This window comes from Astatotilapia calliptera, chromosome 8, assembly GCF_900246225.1.
Source record: "Astatotilapia calliptera chromosome 8, fAstCal1.2, whole genome shotgun sequence".
NCBI lineage: Eukaryota > Metazoa > Chordata > Actinopteri > Cichliformes > Cichlidae > Astatotilapia > Astatotilapia calliptera.
Window position 1 is genome coordinate 13054489 of NC_039309.1, and position 24470 is coordinate 13078958.

General features: G+C 38.6%; 1 protein-coding gene across 2 annotated transcripts in view; it reads left to right on the forward strand.

Moving 5' to 3' along the window:
- Positions 1-24470, forward strand: part of LOC113028419 (zinc finger protein 385B-like) — an 87911-nt gene that overhangs the window by 57616 nt on the left and 5825 nt on the right. For both annotated transcript variants that reach the window (XM_026178664.1, XM_026178665.1), the window contains 3 exons: positions 17768-17922; positions 20020-20127; positions 24257-24440. In XM_026178664.1, coding sequence (XP_026034449.1) covers positions 17768-17922; positions 20020-20127; positions 24257-24440 — 447 coding nt within the window. The remainder of the gene's footprint in view (positions 1-17767; positions 17923-20019; positions 20128-24256; positions 24441-24470) is intronic.

The following is a 24470-nucleotide window of genomic DNA, read 5'->3' on the forward strand; positions in this document are numbered from 1 at the left end:
CCAGCAGTGATAATGACCTATTATTATAATCGAAGGGTAATGAGTATGGAACAGTAAGGTTTTAACTGCAGTATAGATTGTCTTAGAGAACAAATTTAATTAGTCTACTGTACTGACTTGATACCTTTTGCCATTGAGAGCATTTTAATTTGCTGTAGCTGATTCACAGCAATATTTGAAGCACTGTTTAGAGCATAAACAGCTTGATTTTTATATTTTTATATTTTGATTTCTTTGATTTTACTTTTATGTGTGTGAAAAAACTCTGCCAAATCATATGTAGCACATGAAAGCAGTTTTAGACATGGTCAGGATGGTGTGCTGAAGTTCAAACTGGCATAATTTGGCATGGTTGTGGGTGCCACACAGGCTGGTTTGAGTGTCTCAGGATCTGTTGATCTACTGGGATGTCCCTACACAAACGTCTCTCAGGCACAGAGGCTGCTCTAAGATAAAATATCCATTGAGCTGTGGTTCTCTGGGTAAAAATGCCTTGTCAGAGGACAATGGCCAGACTACTTGAGCTGATAAAAGGGCAGCCTTAAGTTGAAGAACCACTCGTTACAACCCAGGTGTACAGAAGAGCATCTCTGAATGCACAACATGTTGAACGTTGAGGCAGATGAGCTACAGCAACAGAAGAAGAGCACATCTGTGCCACTCCTGTCAGCTGAGAACAGTAAACCGAGCCTATAATTCACATGGGCTCACCAAAATTGGAAAGTAGAAGATTTGAGAAACACTGCCTTGTCTGAGTGTTGACTTCTGTTGCGTTATTCAGATGGTAGTGTCACAATTGGGCATTAACAAGAAAGGATTTGATCCTTCCTGCTTTGTATCAACAGTTCAGGGTGGTGGTGTTGTGATGATGTGGAGGATATTTTCTTTAGGGCACCTGTCACTATTCTTCTTTGTTTTCTTTTGCCTGACCTTGTTTGAGTCAGTTAAATTTGGTTCAAGAGGAATACAGTGTAGTATTCATCCTAATGTTTTCAGGGTTAAATTGGAATCTGTGTGTTACACAGAATAAAAAAAAAGTGTTCTGCTTTAGTAACAGTGCATGCGTGTTATTTTTCATGTGGTCACACTGGATCTGTTTTTCTGTTGTTACTAAAGAATCTTGCCACGTAAATGTGGCAGGTTGTCTAAATCTGTGTCAACTTCTGCATGCGTGTACATTTCATGTTTTGGAGGGGCAAAGCATGAAATGGACACGGTGGATCGGCGTGTTTATTACACGCTTTGTCGTGATACTGGGTTAGCTAAATCACAGGCTGGTGCAGTAAAAAAAAAAAAAACTGGCACGCATCACAGTGACTGACAGCCCCAATCAGTCATTGTGGTTTGCTGACAGTGTGAGTTTGATTAGCCAGACTGGTAATGATTGCAGGAGTGCAGACACTCACATGTTCACTTGTGAAAGCATTGCACTGTTTCCTTCACCAAATCTAATGTAAATCAAAAGATTAGCAATTAAAACTTTATATTAAGTCTTGTGAGGACCTTTTTTAAGTATAGTTCTTGATTCTTGGAGCATTCAGTCTCCCAGACCTATTGTACAGTCGGTGGGGTGTTGTAAAAGGCATGTTGTGAGGTTGAATGATGGCTGATTTTAAATTGTAGGTCTCTCTCTAGATATATAATTTTGTAACTGATCACATCAGTAAAATGTGAGTGAGACACTTTATGTTTGAATGATTATCTATGAGGGCTGATTAATGTTAATTTGATAAGCTATATGTACAAATCTGTATTAAGCATCTTGATAATGGCACAATTATTATGCATAGGGGAAAAGCATTTAAATGATGATGAATTACACATTAATTTCCTCCTTCATATAATATTGGACTTTTAGCTGTACATGAAGAAGCTTAGGGTGACTCACATCCTGCATCATCAGGAGGGCAATTTTTTCCAGATGTATCCTGGGAATGGTGCTGCATGCCAAGACCAACTACATTAAGGCATTTTAATGGCTTAGGCACATGCCACGGATTTCTGTCATATTCTGGATTTGCCAAAAAGTCATGCACCCTCAGGATATCTGCTTCTGCAACCAGGCTGTGAGAAGGGGACGTGTGCGACACACATCACAGGACTCCTGAAGGCCTTCTACTGCATTACATCACCTGCTGCGTGACTCCTGTGATTCAAGTAAAATCATATTTTTTAATTTTTTCAAATAATTACCTTCAGATTAAAAGTGACATTTAAATCCCATAGTGTGTGTGTGTGTGTGTGTGTGTGTGTGTGTGTGTGTGTGTGTGTCATCAGAAATAGCATGAGTGACGCAGGAACTGTTTTCTAACCGTCGGCTACCAATACATCAGAGAGGCTTGAGAGTGATTAATCATGTTCTTTTGATTTGAGCCTATTCTTGTGTAATCTAAGGAACATTTTTTATTGCTGTCAGCTTTATTGAAAATTCACTGGAAACGATTACTGCTTACCTACGTAATTTCTATTGGAACTACACCAACTACAGATTACTGGTTACTGCCCGTCTTCAGACAGTCAACAGACAAAACATGACAGCGATTCCTGGGTTTTCCATTTTATTTTTTTATCTGCATTTATTGGGTTATATTTAAATAGAAGTATTTACAAAATATGGATTTTTTTTTGTGAAAAATGAGTGAAATTTAATGAGTTCTACATTTTGGTTATGCTGCCCCTATGAATAGAAACAGGTTATCTGAGGGTCTCTGGTACTGTCTGACATGACATAATTGGTAGTGTAACAGCTGGGCCTACTCCAAACAAGGACCCATGGGTTGGTGAATAAACATATAACTAATTGGTGAAGGGGAACAGGTGTGAAAGGCACCACAGGTGAAACTGATCAGGCGGTAAGCAGTTAACAAGAGAAACCTCCAAAGCAAGTAAAACTAACAACAATCGACAAGAGCCAAAGATTACAAAATTTATCAGGAATTAACCAAAACAAAACAGCAATCCAGTAATTATGTTTGTTTTGTTCCTTTAGCCAGTTTTAGTTTCCCTTTATTTGACACCATAGTATAGAGCAGGGGTTCCCTATTGATCGTTTATTGGCATGCAACACTAAGTTGAACTCAGTTCTGCTCAATATTCATTTTATCTATTTATAAACTGCTACTGGTAAGAACTGACATTTCTATTTTGTCCAATTTCAGCCCGGCCTTTCCAAGCATGCATTTAGCATTTAGCTTGAACAAATCACTGTCATACACGCTTTCATTCAGCGCATCGCAGCCAACTCCTCCATAATCTCAAACTCTTTTGCTATCCCACTTAAAGAGATTAGTAACTGGGGTGTGTCATGCACATCACAGCTTTCATCCAGGGACATATCCCCAAATGCTTCTTTTCTTTCAGGGCAGAGTCCAGCAAGCACCGTTTGATAAACTCCTGATCAGAGAAATGCTTACTGATTTTTGTGGGAAATAACAAATCTGGTCTTTACTGTGTTTTACTGTGTCTTGGATGTGTAAAGCTTGAAAAAGTCTTTGTTTTTTTGCACCGTTGTTAGCAAAGATTCAGATGTCCCACTCTGCATCAGTTAAATTCTTGTGTTACTCTGCGTGTTTAGTTTCATAAAAGCGATTCAAATTGTAATCCTTAAATGCAGCATTCTGCTCTTTAAAAACTATGTGCACCACTTTACCTGTGACCAGTAAATGAATGAAATTTGTGATTTCCCATTGACGCACAGGCCAGTTGTGAACAACCAATGGGCTACTTTGGCTCCAAATCTGTTATAGAGAGTAGACATGCACCAGGAGCAGGGGCAAGGTGGACACACCAGAAATGGTCTCAGTGGGGCTCAAACTGAGGCCCCCCTGCCGTAACCATAGCGGTCCCCAACCCCTGGTCCACGGACCCATGCCGCTCCGTGAGTCGTTTGGTACCGGGCTGCGAGAGTTGAGGCTCAGGTGTGAAATTTTTGGTTTTCAGGGTTTTTATGGTTAACTCTGTTTCCCTGGGTCTTTTCCCGTGTTGTAGTTGTGTGTCTTATTTTGAAAGAAATATTTAAGCGTTACCATAGCGACCAGAGAGCATTAAGGGGCAGAGAGGAGGGTGTTACTCTTAATGTTGTTGGTGCATTTCAGGAGGACGCTGCTAATAAAGTTACACAATTACACAGTGAATTCGCGTTTATTATTATATTTACAAAATACCACTGTTTTTGTCTTGGTTGTATCATTTTATTTTTTGTATTTATCCACGACACCTTAAAGGCCTGTCAGTGAAAATATTGTTTGACATTAAACCGGTCTGTGGCGCAAAAAAGGTTGGGGACCGCTGCCGTAGCCTTTTGGTTTCCTACTCCTGTTTTTGCTCAGGCCGTGTGCTGGTGCTATTGGTCTACATTCATGTTTACGTGGGTGGTATGTTCACATGCACCCGATTTTTTTTTTTTTTTTCCCCCAGCAGAATATTGGGTTATTTACTTCACCAAACAATGGGTCTACTTTTGTTGCTGATTTGCATAATTTGATATTTGTTGTAGCTTGAAAATATTAATGAAATTCTGAATGCAATATTTACAATTTAAGGCCTTTTTTAAATTTAATTTGTGGTGGATATTCATGCTCCAACAAGGACAATTGATTAGTGGTACTGTATCACAGCTGTTTGGTTTTCATTTACTGGCAAAGTCTGGTATTCTGCCAAATCAAGAAATGCAGACAGTCGGTCTCAGAGTTATCCAGCACTCTGAAGCTAAATAACAATGCACTCTGTTTTCTTCTCTGTTGTCCGTGACTCTTGAGGACATTTGCATTAATACACCTTCCGTGCCCTCAACACAGCAGTTGGTATTATGTGGTTATGCCTTTGTCTGAGACCTACATAAACTCTAAGGAAATATATTTTAATTATTTTTAAACTACTGCTTGGGTGTGAAACTAGAACAACCTTTTCTACCACCCACTGGCTACTGCTCATGTCTGGTTGCTGTCTGAAGACATTTTCTGTTTGTCTGTCATTGGTTTTTTTTTTAAACACTTCATTTAAAGATACAGCACACATGAGCGCACAGTAGCAAGTGAACACACATACACACACTCCAGGCATTTTGTCAGCAAAATGGATTAACGTTTTGGTATTTTGCTGAAATGCTGACAGGAATGAAAATATTGTGTCTCCAGTTCTGACAACGTGCCTTGGAAATCAAGCAGTGAAATGCAAAACTTGCTAAAATATGCAGCTGCCAGGAGACATGACATTGCCCACAAAAAAAGGTTGACTGCAAATTAAGATACTCTCTATCTGAATTCATGTAATAAACTGGTACAATTTGTGCATGATTAGGTCAACTGCAGTGAAATGTAGTGGGGGAAAAAAAGCATCACATTGTTTTGAAGCATCAAGTTGAGCTGAGAAGCAGCCATGCAACCTTCATAGGGATAGGCCGCAACTCCCCTTCATAGATATTCTATTAATGAAGTCGGGTACAACATAAAAGGAGGGGCTGGATTAGAGACTGGTAGCAAAGCTGTCTGCAAGTCAAAGCAGTATGAATAGTGGACCCCAAATGAGAGTCATCCACACATTCACACACTGGTGATGGCAAGCTACATTGTAGCCACAGCTGTCCTGGGGCGCACTGACAGAGGCGAGGCTGCCAGACACTGGTGCCACCGGGCCCTCTGACCACCACCAGTAGGCAACGGGTGAAGTGTCTTGCCCAAGGACACAACAACTGAGACTGTCGGAGCCGGGGCTCGAACCGGCAACTTACTGATTACAAGACGAACTGCCAGCTCTTGAGCCACGATCGTCCCATGTTTATATTTTTTACCTCAGCCACTGTGCATGTGTGTTATTTAGTGTTACTGAGCTGCAGCCCAGGAGGTAGAGCAGGTCATCTACTGTTCAGAAGGTTGCCGATTCAATCCCTGGTTCCTCTAGTCTCTATGCCAAAGTATCAATGGGCACGATACTGAATCATAGATTCCCCCCTGATGTGAATGTTGGATACAAAAAGTGCTTGTATGAATGGGTGCTTTGAGAGCTCAAAGAGAGTAGAAAAGTGCTAAGAACCAGTCCATTTATTCACTGGACCTGAGCTAGATAAATTTCAGTAAAAATCATAAAATGGTGGCTTTGTAAAAGTTTTGGCAGGTAGTTTTCACATTCTCTCATTTTTCAGCTGTTCTTATGTGTAGCATTACATATGGATCTTTTGCAAAGTGGTAAAATACTACAGAAGTACTGTAAATGTGTATTTTGAGCATTTGTTTTTAGCTTTCACGTAAGCAGATTTGCTCTCTTGTTTTTGTGTTTTGGGAAGGCTAAAGAAAATACATCAACCTTTACATTGCCAACTGAAGAAAGCCAAAGCTTGTCTGCTGCAGTTATCAAGTTGTGACTCTACAATGACTGTTTAGTTGCAGGGACTCATTTTCTGTGACAGTTAACTTTGCAGCATTGTTGTAAACCTATTTCCTTTTAATTAAAATAAACAGCAAAACCATAAAAAATATTACAATAGATCTGTAATAAATTCAGCTGCCGTCTTTAATGCAACATTGATGAAGATCTCTCGAAGTTAGATTGTCCTCTCTGAAGCCACTAAGGCATCAGCCTTCAGACTCACTCCATCAGGCAGACACCCACATTTACTGCAGCTCAGAGAGGAGCATCGAGATAGAAAGCTGCTAATTACTAAGTTCATGAGGCGGATAAAGCTGCGCGCAGGCTTTAAATATCAATAAGTATGTGCTACACATTTGCTAACTGCTATTCAGCTGGTCTGATTGGACGGAAGCTTATCTCAATTCAAGCAGATGGTGGCAGTTTATTTGATAATGATGTGCAGAATGCATTGTAAAGGGCAGAGGGTCAGTGAAGGAAACAAAACACACTGAGCAGCCCTGATAGTGCAATCATGTTAATTTCCCTGTAGATTAGCTTTATCTCCTGGTGCCTGTTTATCTTTCGTGGTTATTTTGTAGAATACATCATTTAAACAAAGTCTGTGACGTAAAGATAGCAATTCAAATAATCTGTCACCAAAAATCAAACCTGTAATAGTCAAAATAATACCCACAATTCACCAGAGACCCTGATTAGTTATATGTTGCTGTAGTATTAACATTATACCAAATAAGATGCAAAAAATCTCAGGAAGTGAATCAGCTTCAGTTAAGTTGTCTGATGAAATTTGCTTGCTGGTTTGCTGCTTTGTGGATTAAAAGGTTAAAAAGGTTATGGAGACATTCTTTTTCTTTTTTCTTTTCCACATGCGGATTTTACATGCTGTTGAAGCTTCCACAACGGTATCCTGTGATTTTCCTTTGACCAGAGGACACTAGTCCCGAATTTCACCTTGAACAAATTCAATAAGAGTTTACGGACCCTGGGGTGAAAATGGGCCCACAGTGGTTTAGCTGAAAGTAGGACAGATTACCACGGGGAGCCTGATCTGGGTTGGATGGTGCCCTGCAGGTAGAAACTCACATGAAGCCGCTGGCTCTGCCAGCTGCGTCTGTATGACTTTAAATAGACGTTGACAGCCAGCAGGAGAACTTGCCTGTTGGCTGCCAGTTGTGGCCTAAATGTACTTTGTCACAATAAAGATGATTTATTTAAAAACCACACAGAGCATGGCGGGGGCAGTATTTCAAGCCATCATGGAAATTAGGCCTTCACTTTCCACTTTTTGTTTCCAGCGGCGAGAGCTTAACGGAGCTGTCAATGGCAGTCCTAATGGATGCTAATTCATCCTCCAGAGCTCATCATAAATACCGAGCTCTCTGCCCGTTGTGTAAGCAACGAATGGCATCATCATTACTGCAAAAGCGCAGTGCACTAACCACTTCTGTTTTATGACTCAGAAAAGCTGTGTGCTTCGTGCCATTATGGACTGGAAAACATACCATTCAATTTTCATTATTTGACAATATGTTTTGCAGGCTTGCAGCAAACCTATCAACAGAGGATACTTTTTTTTTTTTTGCCTTTTTAGCTACACATTCCTAATCCTGCCTTTTTGATTAAACTAATGTAATGACAGAGTTAACTCAAAGATTAATGTTAAGTATAGGAAATGTCTGTGATTTTAAGATCCCACCATATAGAATATGAAGCACAGCTGTGACTGTAATGTTTGATTATATGTATAAAAGGGGCCATAGTGACATAGTTAATTATGCTCAAAGATTTTGTGTTACACAGGAGATGGTGGTCACCATAAAAGTGTTTTAAGTACATTCATTTAAATTTAATATGTTTGCAAATGCTCATGTTATGGTGTCAAACACTCTGCATAACAACGTACAAAGTGTTTTAAAATGCTTAATGTCCTAAATAATAAAATGTTATATTATTTTAAATTATTAACTGAAGCACATTAAGTAGTGCGCCTGTCATCCTGCTCAACAGTGTGTTAAAATTTAACTCGGGTAATTCAGATTTATGATGTGGCGAGGTACCGATGTCTGGAACAGGTATTTGGAAAAAAATGAGGAAACGTGTAAATTGCAGGAGAGATCAGGCCAAAAGACACAGATGTATCAATTTAAAACAGACAAATAACAGATGTGCAGCAGAAACTCACTCCTTGTACCAGTTCAGAAAGTGGACCTGAACGCAGAATATGAGTCAGAAATGTGTAGCCATTTTTTTCTTGTTTATTTTTTTTTAAGAGAATAAAGATGAGATAAAATTTCAAGCTCACCTTTAAAAAAAAAAATTCTCTGTGTTTTTTTTTTCTGTTTACAGACACAACTATGTTAATATGGATGATGTGTTAGGAACAAAAAGATAACAGAAATAAAAATTATCATCCCACAGCGGGCTGAATTCAAAGACACCCCAAAAACCATAGTGAAAAAATGATGTGCAAGGCTACTCACAATGGTACTTAATAGTTTGTATGGCCCCCACGTGTTTGTATGTATGCCTGAAAAGTCTGAGATGCAACCTGATGGTGTTGGACAAAGCGAAACATAAAGTCCCAGAGGTGGATTTAGGTGGATTTAGGTCAGGCGAGCGTGGGACACACTGCACCAGGGAAAGGTTTGACAATGGGCCCAAGAATTTCATACCAATTCCTAATGGCAGCCAGGGTGCTGTTGTTTAGCCTGTAGAGGTCAGTCCATGCTACCTGTAGTGACACTGACCCTAGCTAAATGCATAACTAGTGAAAAAACAACAATTTCTTTTCAAAAATGTAGGTGTTTTGGAAACTGGAAGTGCAAAGCAAAAGATGGATCTATCTGAGAAACTAAGTGAGAGTGCACTCTCATATGGTAGTGAATTCTAGGAAGCCCCAATCTAAATCTCAGTTTTCCTCCATTTTGGCTCTAATTGGGGTCATAATTAACAAAAACAACATTGTTTCATTCAATAATCTATAACTCTATAATTTGTATAATCTAGCAACTGAGATCTTAAATTCAAACGTAGATTAAAAGAACAGTGGGTTAATTTTCCTATAGACTTAGGTAGTTGGCCCTACTCTTCAAACAAAAAAGACTATTCCACTACTAGGATAGGACATACAAAGAATAAAGCTACACAAAGAAAGTGTTTACCACAAGAAGACACAAAATGATCCAGCAGACACAAACACCGAGGGGAAAATGGACAAAGGAAACACAAAGAAAATAGGAGGGAGGAGATCTTACAATAATAAGAATAAGAATGAGAACAACAACAAATTCCTGAAAACCACGGCAATGCTCAGTTCAAAAATATCTCCAATTGAATTTTCAGATAAATGAAGGGATTGAGTGAGATTTTCAGAGCTAAGACAAATGACTATTCTGTTTAGCTTTTAAAATGTTTACATTTTGAGATGCATAGTACTTGATAATTGTTTAAACACCACAGCTGCATACTGTAAACTACATTTATCCAACTTAGAAATAATAAAGATCACCAAGAAAGCCAATCTGATTCATCATGACCCCATTAATTTAAGGGGTGAAGATGACTTTAAGCTCATACCTGCAAGCTGACGTCAGGACAGTTCAAGTTTAAATTTTCAGCAGTTTATTCCAGTTTTCATACCTCTTTAGATTCAGCTCACAACAATGACTCTGGTCTCCCTAACCAAATCAGATGAAAACAGTCTAAAAGCCTCCATAATCCATTAAATGTAGTTTGAGAGTGGTAAAACAAAGAAATCTGTGCTTTTTGAATTAAATGTTGCTAAATTAGGAAACAGCCCTAATTCAGCCGTTAATGTCACAAACCATTAATGGCACGCAGAGAAGGGATGTTTTTTTTTTTTGGTGTCAGGAATGAGAGCGTGCCTGCACTCCACCATGTTGGTTCAGAGTGAACACAGAGAGTCTGGCTCAGACAGATAATCCCAGGAAATGCGTTTGCCATGAAAAGAGCAAAGAAGCCTTTCCTCTGATGCTTTTACTGTGATTTGCCTCTATGGAAGTCTCTCACCCCTTCCCCCCTTTTCCTCCACTCTTCATGAAAAGATGCCATTCCCCCCCCCTCTGTGATTGCTGTGATATTGAGTCACCCAGAGACTAATCTTGGAAATAATAGAGATTAAGCTTTTCCTCGTTTTTTTTCTTACCGTGCTGTAATTTCTTCAGCTCATAATCTTTTATCCTGTCTCAGTATGGGTTGGTTGGCTGCTGTGACCTACACTTTTAGCTTTCCTGCATAGAAAAAGAATGTGAATGCTGATTAGCGAGCAGGGATTGGTTCATTTCGAAAGGTGGATTTACATTTATAGTATCAAGAAAGGAGTGAACAATACTTGTGTCAGTGTTGAGCTTTGAATTTCTCCACATGCTGCAGTGTATGTGTGCACAAGGCTATAGGAGTGAGGCCCTTCATTTAAGGATTTAATTTGGGGAAAGGAGAAATGCATACCAAGATGCTGCCCGACTCCCAAGAACAATGCTGGGCTGTTTGATGCAACAACTGCTGCTGTCATTAGATGATATGCACTCACCCAAGAAGCATTTTAACTAACCACAATGATAGGAAAAGGGTTTAAATGAGGGAAAATGTTCTTTTGAGTGTTGCAAATGAAGCAAGTTAGTTATCAAATTTGACCAAAATGTTCTAGTAACACTCGAAAAGCTGTGAAGAGCAATATCGTCACTTTATTTCACTCCATTCATGTGTAAACACAAAGATGGCTCATTTGTTTTCTGCCTTGCATGTTCCCGATGCTCTTGGCCAATAAGATGCCAATCCTCTATGGTCCTCTTTATGCCTAGAATTGCGAAAGCATGAGGAAAATACACAGGGGAAGCTCATAAAGCTTGTCTGCATACATGCTGCTGATCAGCTTTCATTTGAATGAATTCAATTTTTACTCAGTATATCCATGATCAAGTTTAAGGGTATATTCCCCTTACTCATAGGTGTGATAAAATAATTTAATCATGTTTTTTGGTTTATGTAAAATCTTTTGAAAGCTTTCCTGTGGTGTTTGTCCAGGCAGACAGTACCACCCTCTTCCATTCTGTCAAACAATTCAATTTAATTTAGTTTTATTTATATAGGACCAAATCAGTCATCTCAAGATTTATATTGTAACAGTAACAGTATATTGTAACAGTAATAGAGAGAAAACCTCAACAATCAGACGACCCCCAGTGAGCAACCACTAGGTGAGAAGGAAAAACTCCCTTTTAACAGGAAGAGACCTCCAGCAGAAACAGGTGCAGGGAGGGGGCGGCTATCTGCTATGACCCGTTGAAAGTGAAGAGGGGGTGCCAGAATTTAATAATAACAAATGATTTAAAGCAAAGTGGTGTATGAACACAGAAACGGTGAAAAGAAAGATTCCTGAAAATCAGAATCTGAATATTTTGTTAATCCCAAGGGGAAATTGCTACATAATAGCCTCCAAATTTAAATATGACCGATAGAAAAAAATATGTTAGAAAACGGTAGTATAAATATGAAACCCAGAAAAATATCAACTGTAATATTTTGAAATAAAAACTGCAAAACTGTATAAAGTTAAGCAATTTTATATGCAAAACATACAAGATAATGTAAATGAAAATAATTCAGGTGTCAGTCTGTAATCATGACTGGAGGACTTTTAGAGTTTGACAGCTACACGGTATCCTGTGGCTTCGTGGTGGCATGAGTCTTCTGCTTAATGTGCTCACAGCACAGCATGGAGATGTTGTGAAGGGTTTTCCAATATTGTCTGCGAGCTCCACCCCCAGTATGTCACTGGCCTTTTGTTGAGTTTGTCAAGTCTGTTGGTGTCTGCTGCCCCAGCACACCACAGCATAGAAATACTGGCCACCAGAGACTCCTGCGGATCCTCAGGAGCTGGCAGATTATTAAGTATCTCGGCAGCCTCAGAAAGAGACCCCTATGCCCCTGCTTGTACAGGGCTTCTGTGTTTTTTATGAAGGCCAGTTTATTGTCCATGTGAACACTGAGGTATTTGTAATCCTCTACTGTCTCCACACAGACCCCATGAATGGAAATAGGTGTCACTGGTGTTCTGGTCCACCTCATCCTCACAACCAGTTAACAACAAGGTCATCAGTGCAATAACTGCACATCTTAAAATCTGCTAATAAGTTGTATGTTCTTCAGACCAGAAATGCAGGCTTTGGGGTCGATCTCGAGTCTGGCTACCTGGTTTGTAAAACACAGAGCTGATAGGGTTTTAAAAAAAATGCTGTTTAGATATCAAAAGACTTATTTTGTATCAAGTAAGGGATATATGAATATTAATAGCATATTAGTGCCAATGTAAACATAGTCACTGGTAATGATGCTTTAACTGTGTTTATTAGAAGTGTTTCATAAACTAAATTCTTCTCTGCCCAACCTAATTACACAGTAATTGAGTTCACGAGTTTAGGGTTGTAATTTTAAAGTTACGGTGTTTTATTTCTTAACGCTTACAGAGCCATACTGTTTAACACATTCCCATTATGACCGGATGAAACAATGTGAACATGGCATTCGTTTGTTTTGTCCAGTCTGCCAGAGTGAATCTTTTGAGATGCTCTCTGGACGTAAATGAGATGGGTAATTTTGAAACAGACAGGTCCCGTCAAAAGCACGTTCTTCTTGTCGGCAGATGTTGTACAGATTCTCACAGCTGATGGCAGTTTCTAGCTTGTTCAGCACCAAACGCAGTTAATTAAACGTCTCGCCCTGATGTGTTTTGTGAATATATGCATAGGAGATTAATAAGATCAATTACAGATTTGTGTAGGAGAGGGAATCGTTGTCCCCAAAAGTCATACTGACAGGGAGATTAAGCACATCAGTCTACTGGAGGGGGGGAAAGGGTCTGTCCTCTGCCTGTGATTGCCTGTTACTGTTCTTCTTTCGCTCTCTCATTTGTTGCTACTTTGTCATTCACTCTCAATACGGTGTTAATTCAGTTCAAATCACTTTATTGACACCAGTGACACAAACAGTCCTGGTGGAGCATGTAAATGAATTTGGAATTAGAAAACAAAAGTGTGTGTTTTATGCATGCATGATATTCAGGGAGATTAGCACATTAAAATCGCAGGATCAAGTAAATAGTGACAATCAGCTCTAATCACTCCTTATTTCAAATTCTAATTCCAACAAATACCTGGCGCAGTGGAGTGGCTGCAAAGCATCAAATAAACAGAGGGTGTGGTTGGTGGTCGTTGTCAAATTGTATGTTCGTTTGTTGGCTTATTGTTGATTTTTTATTTTTTTTAATTTATTGCTAATTCAGTGCTAATTTGTGCTGCACCTCTATATTTGTCTCAACACGTGGAGTCATTTGGTAGCCAAGACTTGCTATTCTCTGCATCTTTACTGAGTTTATTGTGTTCACTTCTCTTTATGTTTATCAGTTTCAGTTTGTTTAGTTGTGTTTCTGTCCAGCTTGATATTGCATAAGCATCTGAGTACCTCAGTAGCTGCTGATAAGATGTGGGAATTTAATCTTTAAGCAATGTGGTTATCATTTTCATTTCAACTTCATCCAGGCGGGGTCCACCTTGACAGGTCGCCATTGTGTTACAGGGCTAACACAGAGAAACCATTCACATTCACACCTGTGGGCAATTTTCAGATTAATCATCAATTAATCTAACTGTGTGTCTTTGGACGGTGGAAGTTAGAGTAACTGGCCAGATGGTGGATTCAAACTCAGGATATTTATGCTGTAAGGCGACAGTGCTGCCCCATTTTTAATTTTATTTGTTATTATGATAATAATTTCAGTTTGATGCTTCAAGAGGGGAAAAAAGTTGAGATTTTCTCAACTTTAAGGCAAACAATTGGAGCAACTACCAATGAGAATGAAGGACAATATTGATTGACATGTGATGGGGCAGTAAATACATTAGTGTTATTTAATGAGCCATACAACTCTTCACTAGCAGCCAAGCAGCATGTGATGACTGGATTGCCTTCTGTGTGAACGCAGTTTATCAAATGGGTACAAATATGCACATCATTTCATGCTCTGCTAAGATCATGAACAAAGACAGTGTTTACATTGTCACTGTGAGCAGCTGACTTTTTAATTTGATAGGTGGTACCTGCACTACATGACACACCAACATAAGCAAGAATTATTGTCATTATTGGAGTATTGTTGCATTGTTGCAACACCCGCCAGCCATCGAAATTTGCAAATAAATGTTCTGATAGTTTTGTTTGGTTTGTTTTGGGGACTGGAAACTTTGTGGTTTCTGTGATCTGTTTGAAGTCTGAGTTTGAGTGAACAGTCATGTTTGAGCTGGCTTTGGCTGAAAAGGGTAAAAAGTCTGTATGGTGAGCGAAACAGAGATTGCCAAATTGATATGATCTGAGAACGATTTAGTTGAGATTGCGCGGTCTCTAACTAGGCACCGATTATCCAGCGCACAAAAGATTTCCATGTCTTAATATGTTTTTACATTTGCAGATCCTGTTGTGTGCAGCACTAGCTGGCCCATTTTATCATGCTTCTGTTTAGGGCTGCCACAAACGATTATTTTGATAGTCGACTAGTCACCGATTATTTATGCGATTAGTCGACTAATCAGATCATCATCCACTGGACGTAAAACTACAGCTTATTGCACCAGCAGCATCTGCTCTTCTATAACTATCATTAGCTTACAGCTTTAAGCTTTTAAGGTGCTAACTAAAAATAAAGACAAGATGATAGTTTATTCAATTTTAATGAAATTTGCAGATTGTTTCGGTAAAGTTGAATAAACTCCTTGCTATCTAAAATATAACAGGACACCGGAGTATATTCTCCAGCATCTCACACTTCTGATAATCAGCTGTCTGCTTGACATTTATTCAGCTGTGTAAAAACTATAACTTTAATCTCAGCCAAACCGATTTACTCAGGAACAAATAAAATACTAAAAAAAAAAAAAAAAAAAAAAGCCAAACAACAACATTTTTAATTTATCTAAGTGACTCATATATATTTAACCTGAGTCGCGAAAGACAGCAGTGGGTTTGAAAACAATTTGCCGGGAGTCCGGTGTTCTCACGGCGCTAGTGACCTAGCCCCCGGCTAGCTATCGAGCTAGTGGGTAACAGATGTCTCCGAAAACGTCGGAGCGCTTTTGAAAATATGTGGTGTCCTGCTAAACTGAGCCGATATTTGAGGTTTACACAGCTACATTCTCGCCTGAAAATATGTTAAACGTTTATTTTGTGACCCAGAAAGAATAATAAGAGTAATATTAAAACTAACTAGCTACCGCCATTGTTGGAAACTAAGCTGGGCCGCGCTATGAATTCTGGGACACAGCTGCTTCTTCTTCTTCGGGGTTTAACGGCAGCTGGCATCCTTGGACATGTAGTGCTGCCATCTTCTGTTTCAGTCCGTTATTACACTCTTAAATCCTGCTATTATTCCTGCGTCTTTTGCGATCTTACAAAGCTTCAAACGACACGTCGACTATTAAATCAGTCGTCGACGATTTTGATAGTCGACGTAATCGTGACTAGTCGACTAATCGTGGCAGCCCTACTTCTGTTACTGTCCAGTCTTCATAGAAACTACTGCTTCCACAGTACCACAGAACAAGTACAGTGCATTATTAGAATTATAGTATCATCTTGGGCCTCAAGGATTTCTTCATGAGACCTCCCTGCAGCATGCAGTGTATGTGCAAGCATGAACTTTACTCTTTCACGTGTTTATAGCCTTCATTACTTTCCTATAAAGTATCTAATTATATCCAAACAAATTCTGGCAGGTTTCTTTACTTTAACATTTTCACAGTAAGAAGAAGGTGCCCCGAGGCTTTTGCAGTGGCAGGCAATGATAAAATAAGACAGGCTGTGGTGTCCACTGCTTCTTTATTTTCTGCCGTCTTCATTAAACACTTGGGCACCTGTGCAGGACAATAAATCACTCCCTAAACTCTCTTTACATGCCTACTAAAAGCTTTCCTTCTGCAGTATTAGTCATATCATTTCTTTTCACATATCATTCTCCAGTTTGTTTCTCTTTCCAGTCTCCCCTTTGGTTTCCTCTGCTCTTCTCAAATACTTTAGAAAATAGGACCAGATTAGTAAAAGCATGCTAATGCTCAAGGACTCTCAAACCGCCTCATCCCCAGAGATAAATCCTGAAATTTAGACTTAAAAGAAGCAGAAAATTGAGGAAAATTGCCTTCTGGTTGCTAAGCTTTTACTGAAATATAACATCATTAAACTCCAACATTATGATTGCATCTATTTAGAGAAAATGTTTAGGTGTTTATGAATAAGAAATTTTAAGGAAGTTTCTTTTGGCGTTATGTCACAACAGTCACTCACATTACATTTTATATAATTGCCATTTATTTAATTCCTTTCTTCAGATTCTCTGTCATTCAAAAAGTTATGCTTAATATGTGTTATCATCATGTGCTGGAGATAAGCCTAATGTACATTATATTTTACTTTATCTTCTCTAAATCCATAATTAGTCATTTCTCTTAATCCTCCATCCTCAGTCGTGCAGGTTGATCATTTTCAGTCCTACACAGGCAAAGCTCTCCTTTTTTCTTACGCTATATATAAAAATATTGTGTTTTTAATTTTGCCTTTTTTAAACCTCTTTGTCAATAACATGGTTTATTTTCATCACAGGGTAAAGTTTCTGTAACAAAGTTCTGAAGCCAGTTTTATATTACATTCTAATATTTTACACACAACCTTTTTAGCCGAACAACCTCCGGACTTTCCATACACAGCCACGACAAACGATCTGTAATCACCATGCTTATGTAAGAAACTGTGGCTTTTAATGCGAACACACTAATGTTACTCTGGGGCTAGACAAAGGTCACTGCCATGTTGCTCTTTAAAGAATGTGCAGTCTTAAAGCATTTAGGCCAACTACAGTTAAGTGTGTTGAGACAAGAGGTCACGTGGAAGGAGATTTTAAAGCAGAAAGTGCTGGTGAAATTCCAGTGAGATGTAAAGTAATGTATGCATAAGATGGTGAACGTGTACATCAAACCTCATTACGATTCTTTTTCTCTGTATGTTGACTGAGCTGTTTGCTTGTTCAGACAAAGAACCGAGACAATCACAGATACTAAAGGGCAAAGACATTTGTCAGGATAAACTATAGACTTGTAAAGCAGGAAAAGGCCACACAAAGCATTTCATCATTTGTCCCTCACTATTACTAAAGTCATTAAAGCTTTACCGAGTGAATCATTCACTGTGGATAAGCGTCTCAGTCTCAGATATGTGCTAAAATCACTCTTTATCCTAGTTTGTGTAGAACGATGTGCAGCTTTGGGGGCCTAAAATGAAAAAGGCTGAAATAGAAATTTGTGTCTTTTCAGAATTTATTCTGATTTAATCATCCCTGCTTTAGGAGCACTATCCCAGAACCAAGTCCACCCTCTCTTGGGCTCCCTGCCCATGCCAGGTCGATCCCTTCAGCAGCACACTCATGCCCAGCTGGAGCACTTCTTGCCGCTCAGGGTCAACGGCTCCTCGCCGCTTAGCCTCTTCCCCAATTTTAACACGGTAAGAACCCATTCTGCTTTTCTCTCTTACATGTATCACATACTGCAACTTTGGCTCCTTGACCATTTACATCTTTAGGTTTATCATTTACCATGCATTTGTTATAGAAACAGTCATTAGTCACAGTTTGCATATTATATTTTATGATGTTGTAGACAGTGCTGGACATATGCTTATTTGCCTTCTTGCCAAAAGTTGCCTGTACACCACCACAGTGGATTTGAAATCACTATGTGATTGAAGTGCAAGCTTTAAGCTTTAGCTCAACGAGGTTAACAAAAAAAAACTGAAATCATTTTCAGGAATCGACTCAAACGAATATTTAAATATAAAGATTATTTTGAATATTTAAATGATAATCCCCGCAGTTAATGACTGCATGAAGTCTAGAACCCCTGGACATCATCAAAGGCTTTTCTCTTCTCATCACTGCAAGTTTCTACAAGGTGCAAGTTAATTTTGATTTTATATAACCGAAATAATCATTTTTACAACTGTGCGGGCTCTTTTAGAGAATTTTGGAATAAGTCTAATCCGACCAGTGCTCTGCACCTTGCTGTAAACCCTCTGTATGTCCATTCTTGCATTTTTGCTGTCTTCTGTGGTCTTTCTGATTTTGGTTCTTCAGCCTAATGATGATGATGGCCTCCCTTATTTACACTGATATCAATTTGAGCCTTATATTAAAAATGACTATTTAAAGCTATAAAATACAAATTCAGTACTTTGAATCAACTTCAGATATTGTGTTTGTTTTATTTGTTACTAAATAACAACGGGACAGGCCTCACATGAGTATGAAGCTGCTTGCTGGGCAATTGTAAGATTATTTTTAAGGTTCTGAAAATGTTGGACTATTTATAAAAAGTTAATGCTAAATTTTTGTAAAAACCCTTTGAAATAACGGTGAGAGTCTGCACTTCAGCCACACTGAAATCATGTGTACAGAAGCACTACAGAAAATGTTTTTTCTTTTTTGGATCTAACTTTAGGTGGATTTAATATCTTTGCTGCAGACAAATAAAAGGGATGAACTTTTATGTAATTAGTCACAAGAAAGTGAAAAAGTGTATTTTTTCTACAAGGTCTGAATATAACTTTTATACTTTAAGTAAAAGTCTGCAAAAATTTAGAAACTCAGGACAGCCACTTGTGATGTCAGCATACAGGAAAAAAGCACCAAAATTAAGATGAACAAATACATTCGGATGATTTTTTATTTACCATGTTATCATTTTCTATGTGAAATACTTAACATTTTTTAACAGTTTAAACAGTTATGTGAAAGCTCATGTCATCATCAGGTCAAATCATCAAACATAACTCAGAATTCTAACTGAATTTTGCTTGAGCTTCACAGCCACGTTATACTTTATTTTTAACTTGCAATCATAAACATACATGAGAAATTCCAAATATAAAACCTCTGTCTGGCACATAAAACACGTGTTTTTTGGGGGCGGCTTTTATAGTCACAGCTTAAACCTGTAATGAGTAAAGTCTGAGGAAAGTGCTAAATGTATCAGGCAGGTGGGAGGCTGGATAAATATTCATCTCTGACAACTAAAGCTAAAAATATGGCTGAAATATCACAGCTTTACTGTGGGGATTAAAAACGTGCTTATATTCAGCTCGTATTTAGAAAAATATACACAGTTTGCTGCCTTTACATAATTTACACAGAATGTTAAAAACAGACTTACAGCTCTTTCTATCAGAAATCTACGTTTATCACACGCGGCACAGTATTTTTTTCAATCACAGGAGGACGCTAAGCAAAAATCTACAACCTTATTTAATCAAAGTAATCAGCAAAATCAGCACTGATTCATAGTTAATCTGAAATACGGAGGTAGAAATGTGGGTAGTTATTTTGTACATCTGTGCAGATTTAAATCCTTGTTAAAGGAACACATTTTAACAACAAATAAATATGCTCCATTTTGCAAATAAGATCATTAGGAATGCCACCTTTTAAAGGAAATATGCAAAAACATATTTATTTATATTTAATTATTGCACATACAAAACAAAATCTCAGGTCCTGGATTATAAAATTCAATAATTTGGTGTATATGTGTATGTTTCACCTTATAGATGGACCCAGTGCAGAAGGCAGTGATCAACCACACTTTTGGCATGACTCCACCCAAGAAAAAACCCATTATCTCCTGTAACATCTGCCACCTGCGCTTCAACTCTACTGTAAGTGCTGTAACTCTACTTTTCCTCGATGTCACAAAGGAAAGTTTGTTAGCATCTAAAATGCAACCTTAAAATAACCTGAAATCATCTCTCGTGCACCACAAGAAGATAGAAAATCTCCTCTGACCACATAGCTGGAGGTTTTTTTAGCCATTAAAGATAGTAAATCATATAATTTTTTGCGGCACGAAAATACATTTATGCCCATAGCTTTTCCAAACACTCCTCTGAAGTTCTTCTTTTTACCATTTTTTGCAGTCAACACAACATCTACATATTTTCAAATAATGTAATATTTTTTGCATCCCAAAAATGATCTTATTCCTGCCTATCTGTCTTATCACTCTGCTTGTTACATTTCTATCCTCTCTATTTTCAAATCACAGGCCACTTTAAAGGAAACCAGTCTGCTAGTTCTATTGCCTTTTATTCCTTATCACATTTTATTCATATTCATTTGACTCCAATGCCTATGGAGTTCATTTATACATATTTGCATTTATATTGTTAAGCGGTAACAGGGAGAATGACAATGACTCTGCTTTTTTGTGAAACTTTAAAGAAGCAGGACACTGGTCCAGGCTGATTATCCTACTACTCTTGCTTCCTAATCTCCTTTTTCTGTCTCTGCTCTTTACTTTTGGGTGCACAGTGATGGAGTCTGTTTTCTAGCTAACAGGCTCTCTCCTCCCTTTGTGGTACCTGCAGCTGTGCTGAGAGTGCTGGTTGACCCAGGAGTTGGATGCCAGGTTGCAGGCAGGTACCGGATCCCAACAGGGGGCAGAACAGTCCAGCAGGAATTTGCACTTCACAATTAAAGAGAAAGTCCAGAATAGCTGTGTAGCACTTTTTATGCTCATTGTTTGTGTAGTGCTTAAAAAAGTTACAGCTGAATAATTTTTTGCAGTTTTACATCCTACTTTTCATGCTGGACACACAGCTTCAACTTGCCATCGGAAAATGGGATTTAGCCACACCCAGTTATGCTGGTTAAACTGTTATTTTTACTTGCAGTTGAATTTCTATTGTTTTACTGATTAGATGTTGCAGTAAATTGATAACATCTGCTAAGCTTTGTAGCTTTTCATTACCTGTGCACGTCTTAGCATCTTTTAGCCCATTGTTTTGGTTTTCTAGCATTTTGGATTGCTCTTAACAGTTTCATATTGTTTTTTTCATACAATAACCTTTTTTAGTTAACAAAGAGGCTTAAAGGTCAAGATCTGCAACTAGCTTGTGGACATGGCGGTGTATTCAAATGCTAGAGAGCTTTCTCAGGAGTTGGTGGAGAGAATTCAGTGTCTTATGGTTCCTATGTCCTTCTTTTGCACACATTTCATGGTAAGGTCTTGCTAGTAGAGCGGCTTTTTAGCACTAATGAGGATGTGAATGTATCCCTAATGGGAAGCTCAAGCAGTTTGTCCAGTATGAAGTCAAATAAGGATGACTGTGAAAGTAAAACCTTTGTGGGATTGGTGTAAAAATTCCAGATTATTCCTTTAAAGCTGCTGAACTCACTAAAAAGCATGAAGGTCTGACAGATCAGCAGATCATATATGATATGACCTAATTTTTCTGCTCCGTAGACAGTTGCTTGTTGTGTGTGAAGAGCATCACTGATGTGACAAATGCATAAAGCAGCTTGAATGAAGGTCATCGGTCTCCTTCAGGTGTCTCTAACTGAAGATCTTGGTCTTGCAGTCCTGGGATTCTTATTCCATGCGTTTTTCTTTCAACGATGCTATGGTGGAACATGGTGAACTCATACTACACTGGCATGCCAGATAGTATGGCAGTATGCAGATGACAGCAGAGTCGTCCGCCTGACTCAGTGGAAAATCACGCTGAATGGTTGGTGTGCACTGACATTCAACGTAGCCAAAGGGCTTGTATACCCTTTGCTCAGCCCTCCATTCCCAACCACACACTTTGACCCATGGTGCCACCCTTTCTGTTTGTGTAGGAGTCCAAGCTTTATGCAAAGTGTTGACAGGGAGACCTCTACCCCACCACTCTATGCACAATCTGTGCTCACCTAAAGATCATGTCTGCGCACTATGAATTTGAATGTGCATTAGCAAGGGATGTACAGTGTGTGCCTTGAAACTGGTATGGATAATTTGAGCAATTACAAATTATCTAACAGCCTTGTGTGAAGCCAGATACTTGAAGTCTTGTCTCACTGATTCTCCGTTCTTTAGGAAGTGCACTCGTGTCTTTCTTATACAGAAAGGCACTGGGGTTGCAAAAAAATATGTGCTCTTAAAGGATAAGTGTGGTTATGTCATCATATTTTTCTTATTGTTATATAAGTCAATGCCATGAAAAGAACAAAACCATTAAAGGTTATTTAACTCCAATATCTCAGCACTGACCCATGCAGTTTCATTCTGTCCTTTTTAGAAAAGGTTACTTAAACAGCTTTTATTTTATAGAGTCTATTTTTATTTGTTGTATTAGGTATATTGTATTTAAAACACATGGTATGCATACATAAAGAGAGAAAAAAGGATTTTATGTCTCATATTATCATTTACTCATCTAAATGCCAACTTTTAGTATATTCTTATGCAGTATAATTATAAGAATTAAGTATGAATCATGTAACTATTATGCTGCATGAGGAAAATGGCAAATGCAGACATTTAACCTGTTGAAAGCCTACTAGAAGTAACCCTTGAAGCTCTTCTCTGAACTGAGAGGTTTCGGTCATATTTCAGGCCTGCTTAAGGAACAAAATGACTCCATTTGCATCAGAAGTTAGTGAGGGTGGTCCCTGCCTATGCAGCTACCCTTGGAAAAACCCAAGAAACTATTCTAACTGTGGTCAAACCATGTCTTTATTGATATATACTCAAGTGTCAACACATGGGAAAAGGGGAGGTCGTCAAATGTCATCTTTATCAGGGGAAGAGGTAACAATTAAATCACATAATTATTCCGTTCATTTTCTTCCACTTATTCAATTCAAGGTTGTTGGCTGAGGGGATGAAGGGGTGAGCCTGTCCCACCTGTCATGTGACCAAAGGCAGGTACACCCTGGACAGGTCCCTAGTCTATCAAAGGGCTAAATTAAATTACATGTTTTTAATTTGACATGTCAAGAAAAGTATCGGCTGTCACCAACTTATCCTTTGAGTACTGCTTGTTCTGTATTCATGATGTTTTGGATTGTTTGGTTAAGTTGCTGAAGCAATATTTTGCCAACTAATCTTTGGTAATTTACCATCATATATATATTTCACAATCTATGTAAATGACTCACAGTTATATTCATAAATAAATAAAATCGAACGAAGTTTCTTTTGTCTCTATTCAAAAAATAAAGTTTGCAAATCAGTCGTCATGGAGATGGCTTGGTTATAAAAGATGTCATGTAAATATTCAGCAGGACACCTATATAAGATTTATTGTATTTATTAATGAAATAATTAGCAAAATTGTTTTTTTCCCTTTATTTTGTTTCCTAAAGATAATTCTTGTATATTAAATACTAAAATTTAATGTTGTTTGGACGTACAAGTTTTTTTATCCTGCTTCGGCTGTTTTCACTGTTGGTATACTCTGACATGAAGCTGGAAGCAGATCTTCTTCCGTAGAGCTTTGTCTACAGATATCCAGAGTCATATGGGGATCACACATATCTGCATGTGTCTGCTGTCTCGTTGCCACAAATGTGTTTTCTCTTACAGAGGGAGGCACAGAGGTCATTTTGTGTCACAGTGTAACGGACACGGGCCATTTTGTGTCAGAACGAATCAGTGGAAAGATGAGCCAGTGAGCTCAGAGGATGCTCATGAGATGCCATTAGTCCAACTGATGCTCATTTGTGCATCATCATGACAATGATGATTATCAAAATGGTGATGTGATTCTCCCTCAGAGTCAAATGCTTAAACGCATATTTTTTCCCCTAAATTTATAAGAGCATGTGAAGTCAAAGCAGTGGAACAGATGGAACTATTACAGTTTACTGATTTCGTGCTGTCCTTCACTAATTTAATCAGTCATTCTGTGCATATACTCTACGCTGACTTTCCCCTTTGCTTGTTTTGCCCTTGTGTGAACATTCCTCTGTGTGTGTGTGTGTGTGTTTGCGTGCGCCTCTGTGTGTATGTGTGATTGCTAGACCCAGGCAGAGGCCCACTACAAAGGTCACAAGCATGCTCGCAAGCTAAAGGCCTTGGAGACCCAGAGGAATCGGCAGAAGAACGGACAGAGTCAATCAATATCAAGCAAAGACAGAGATAGGGACAAGGGTGTGATGGGAGGAGTAACTGGGCCAACAGACTCGCAATCGAAAGACAAAACAGGTATACATTTTTCTTTTCTAAAGCCAGTCC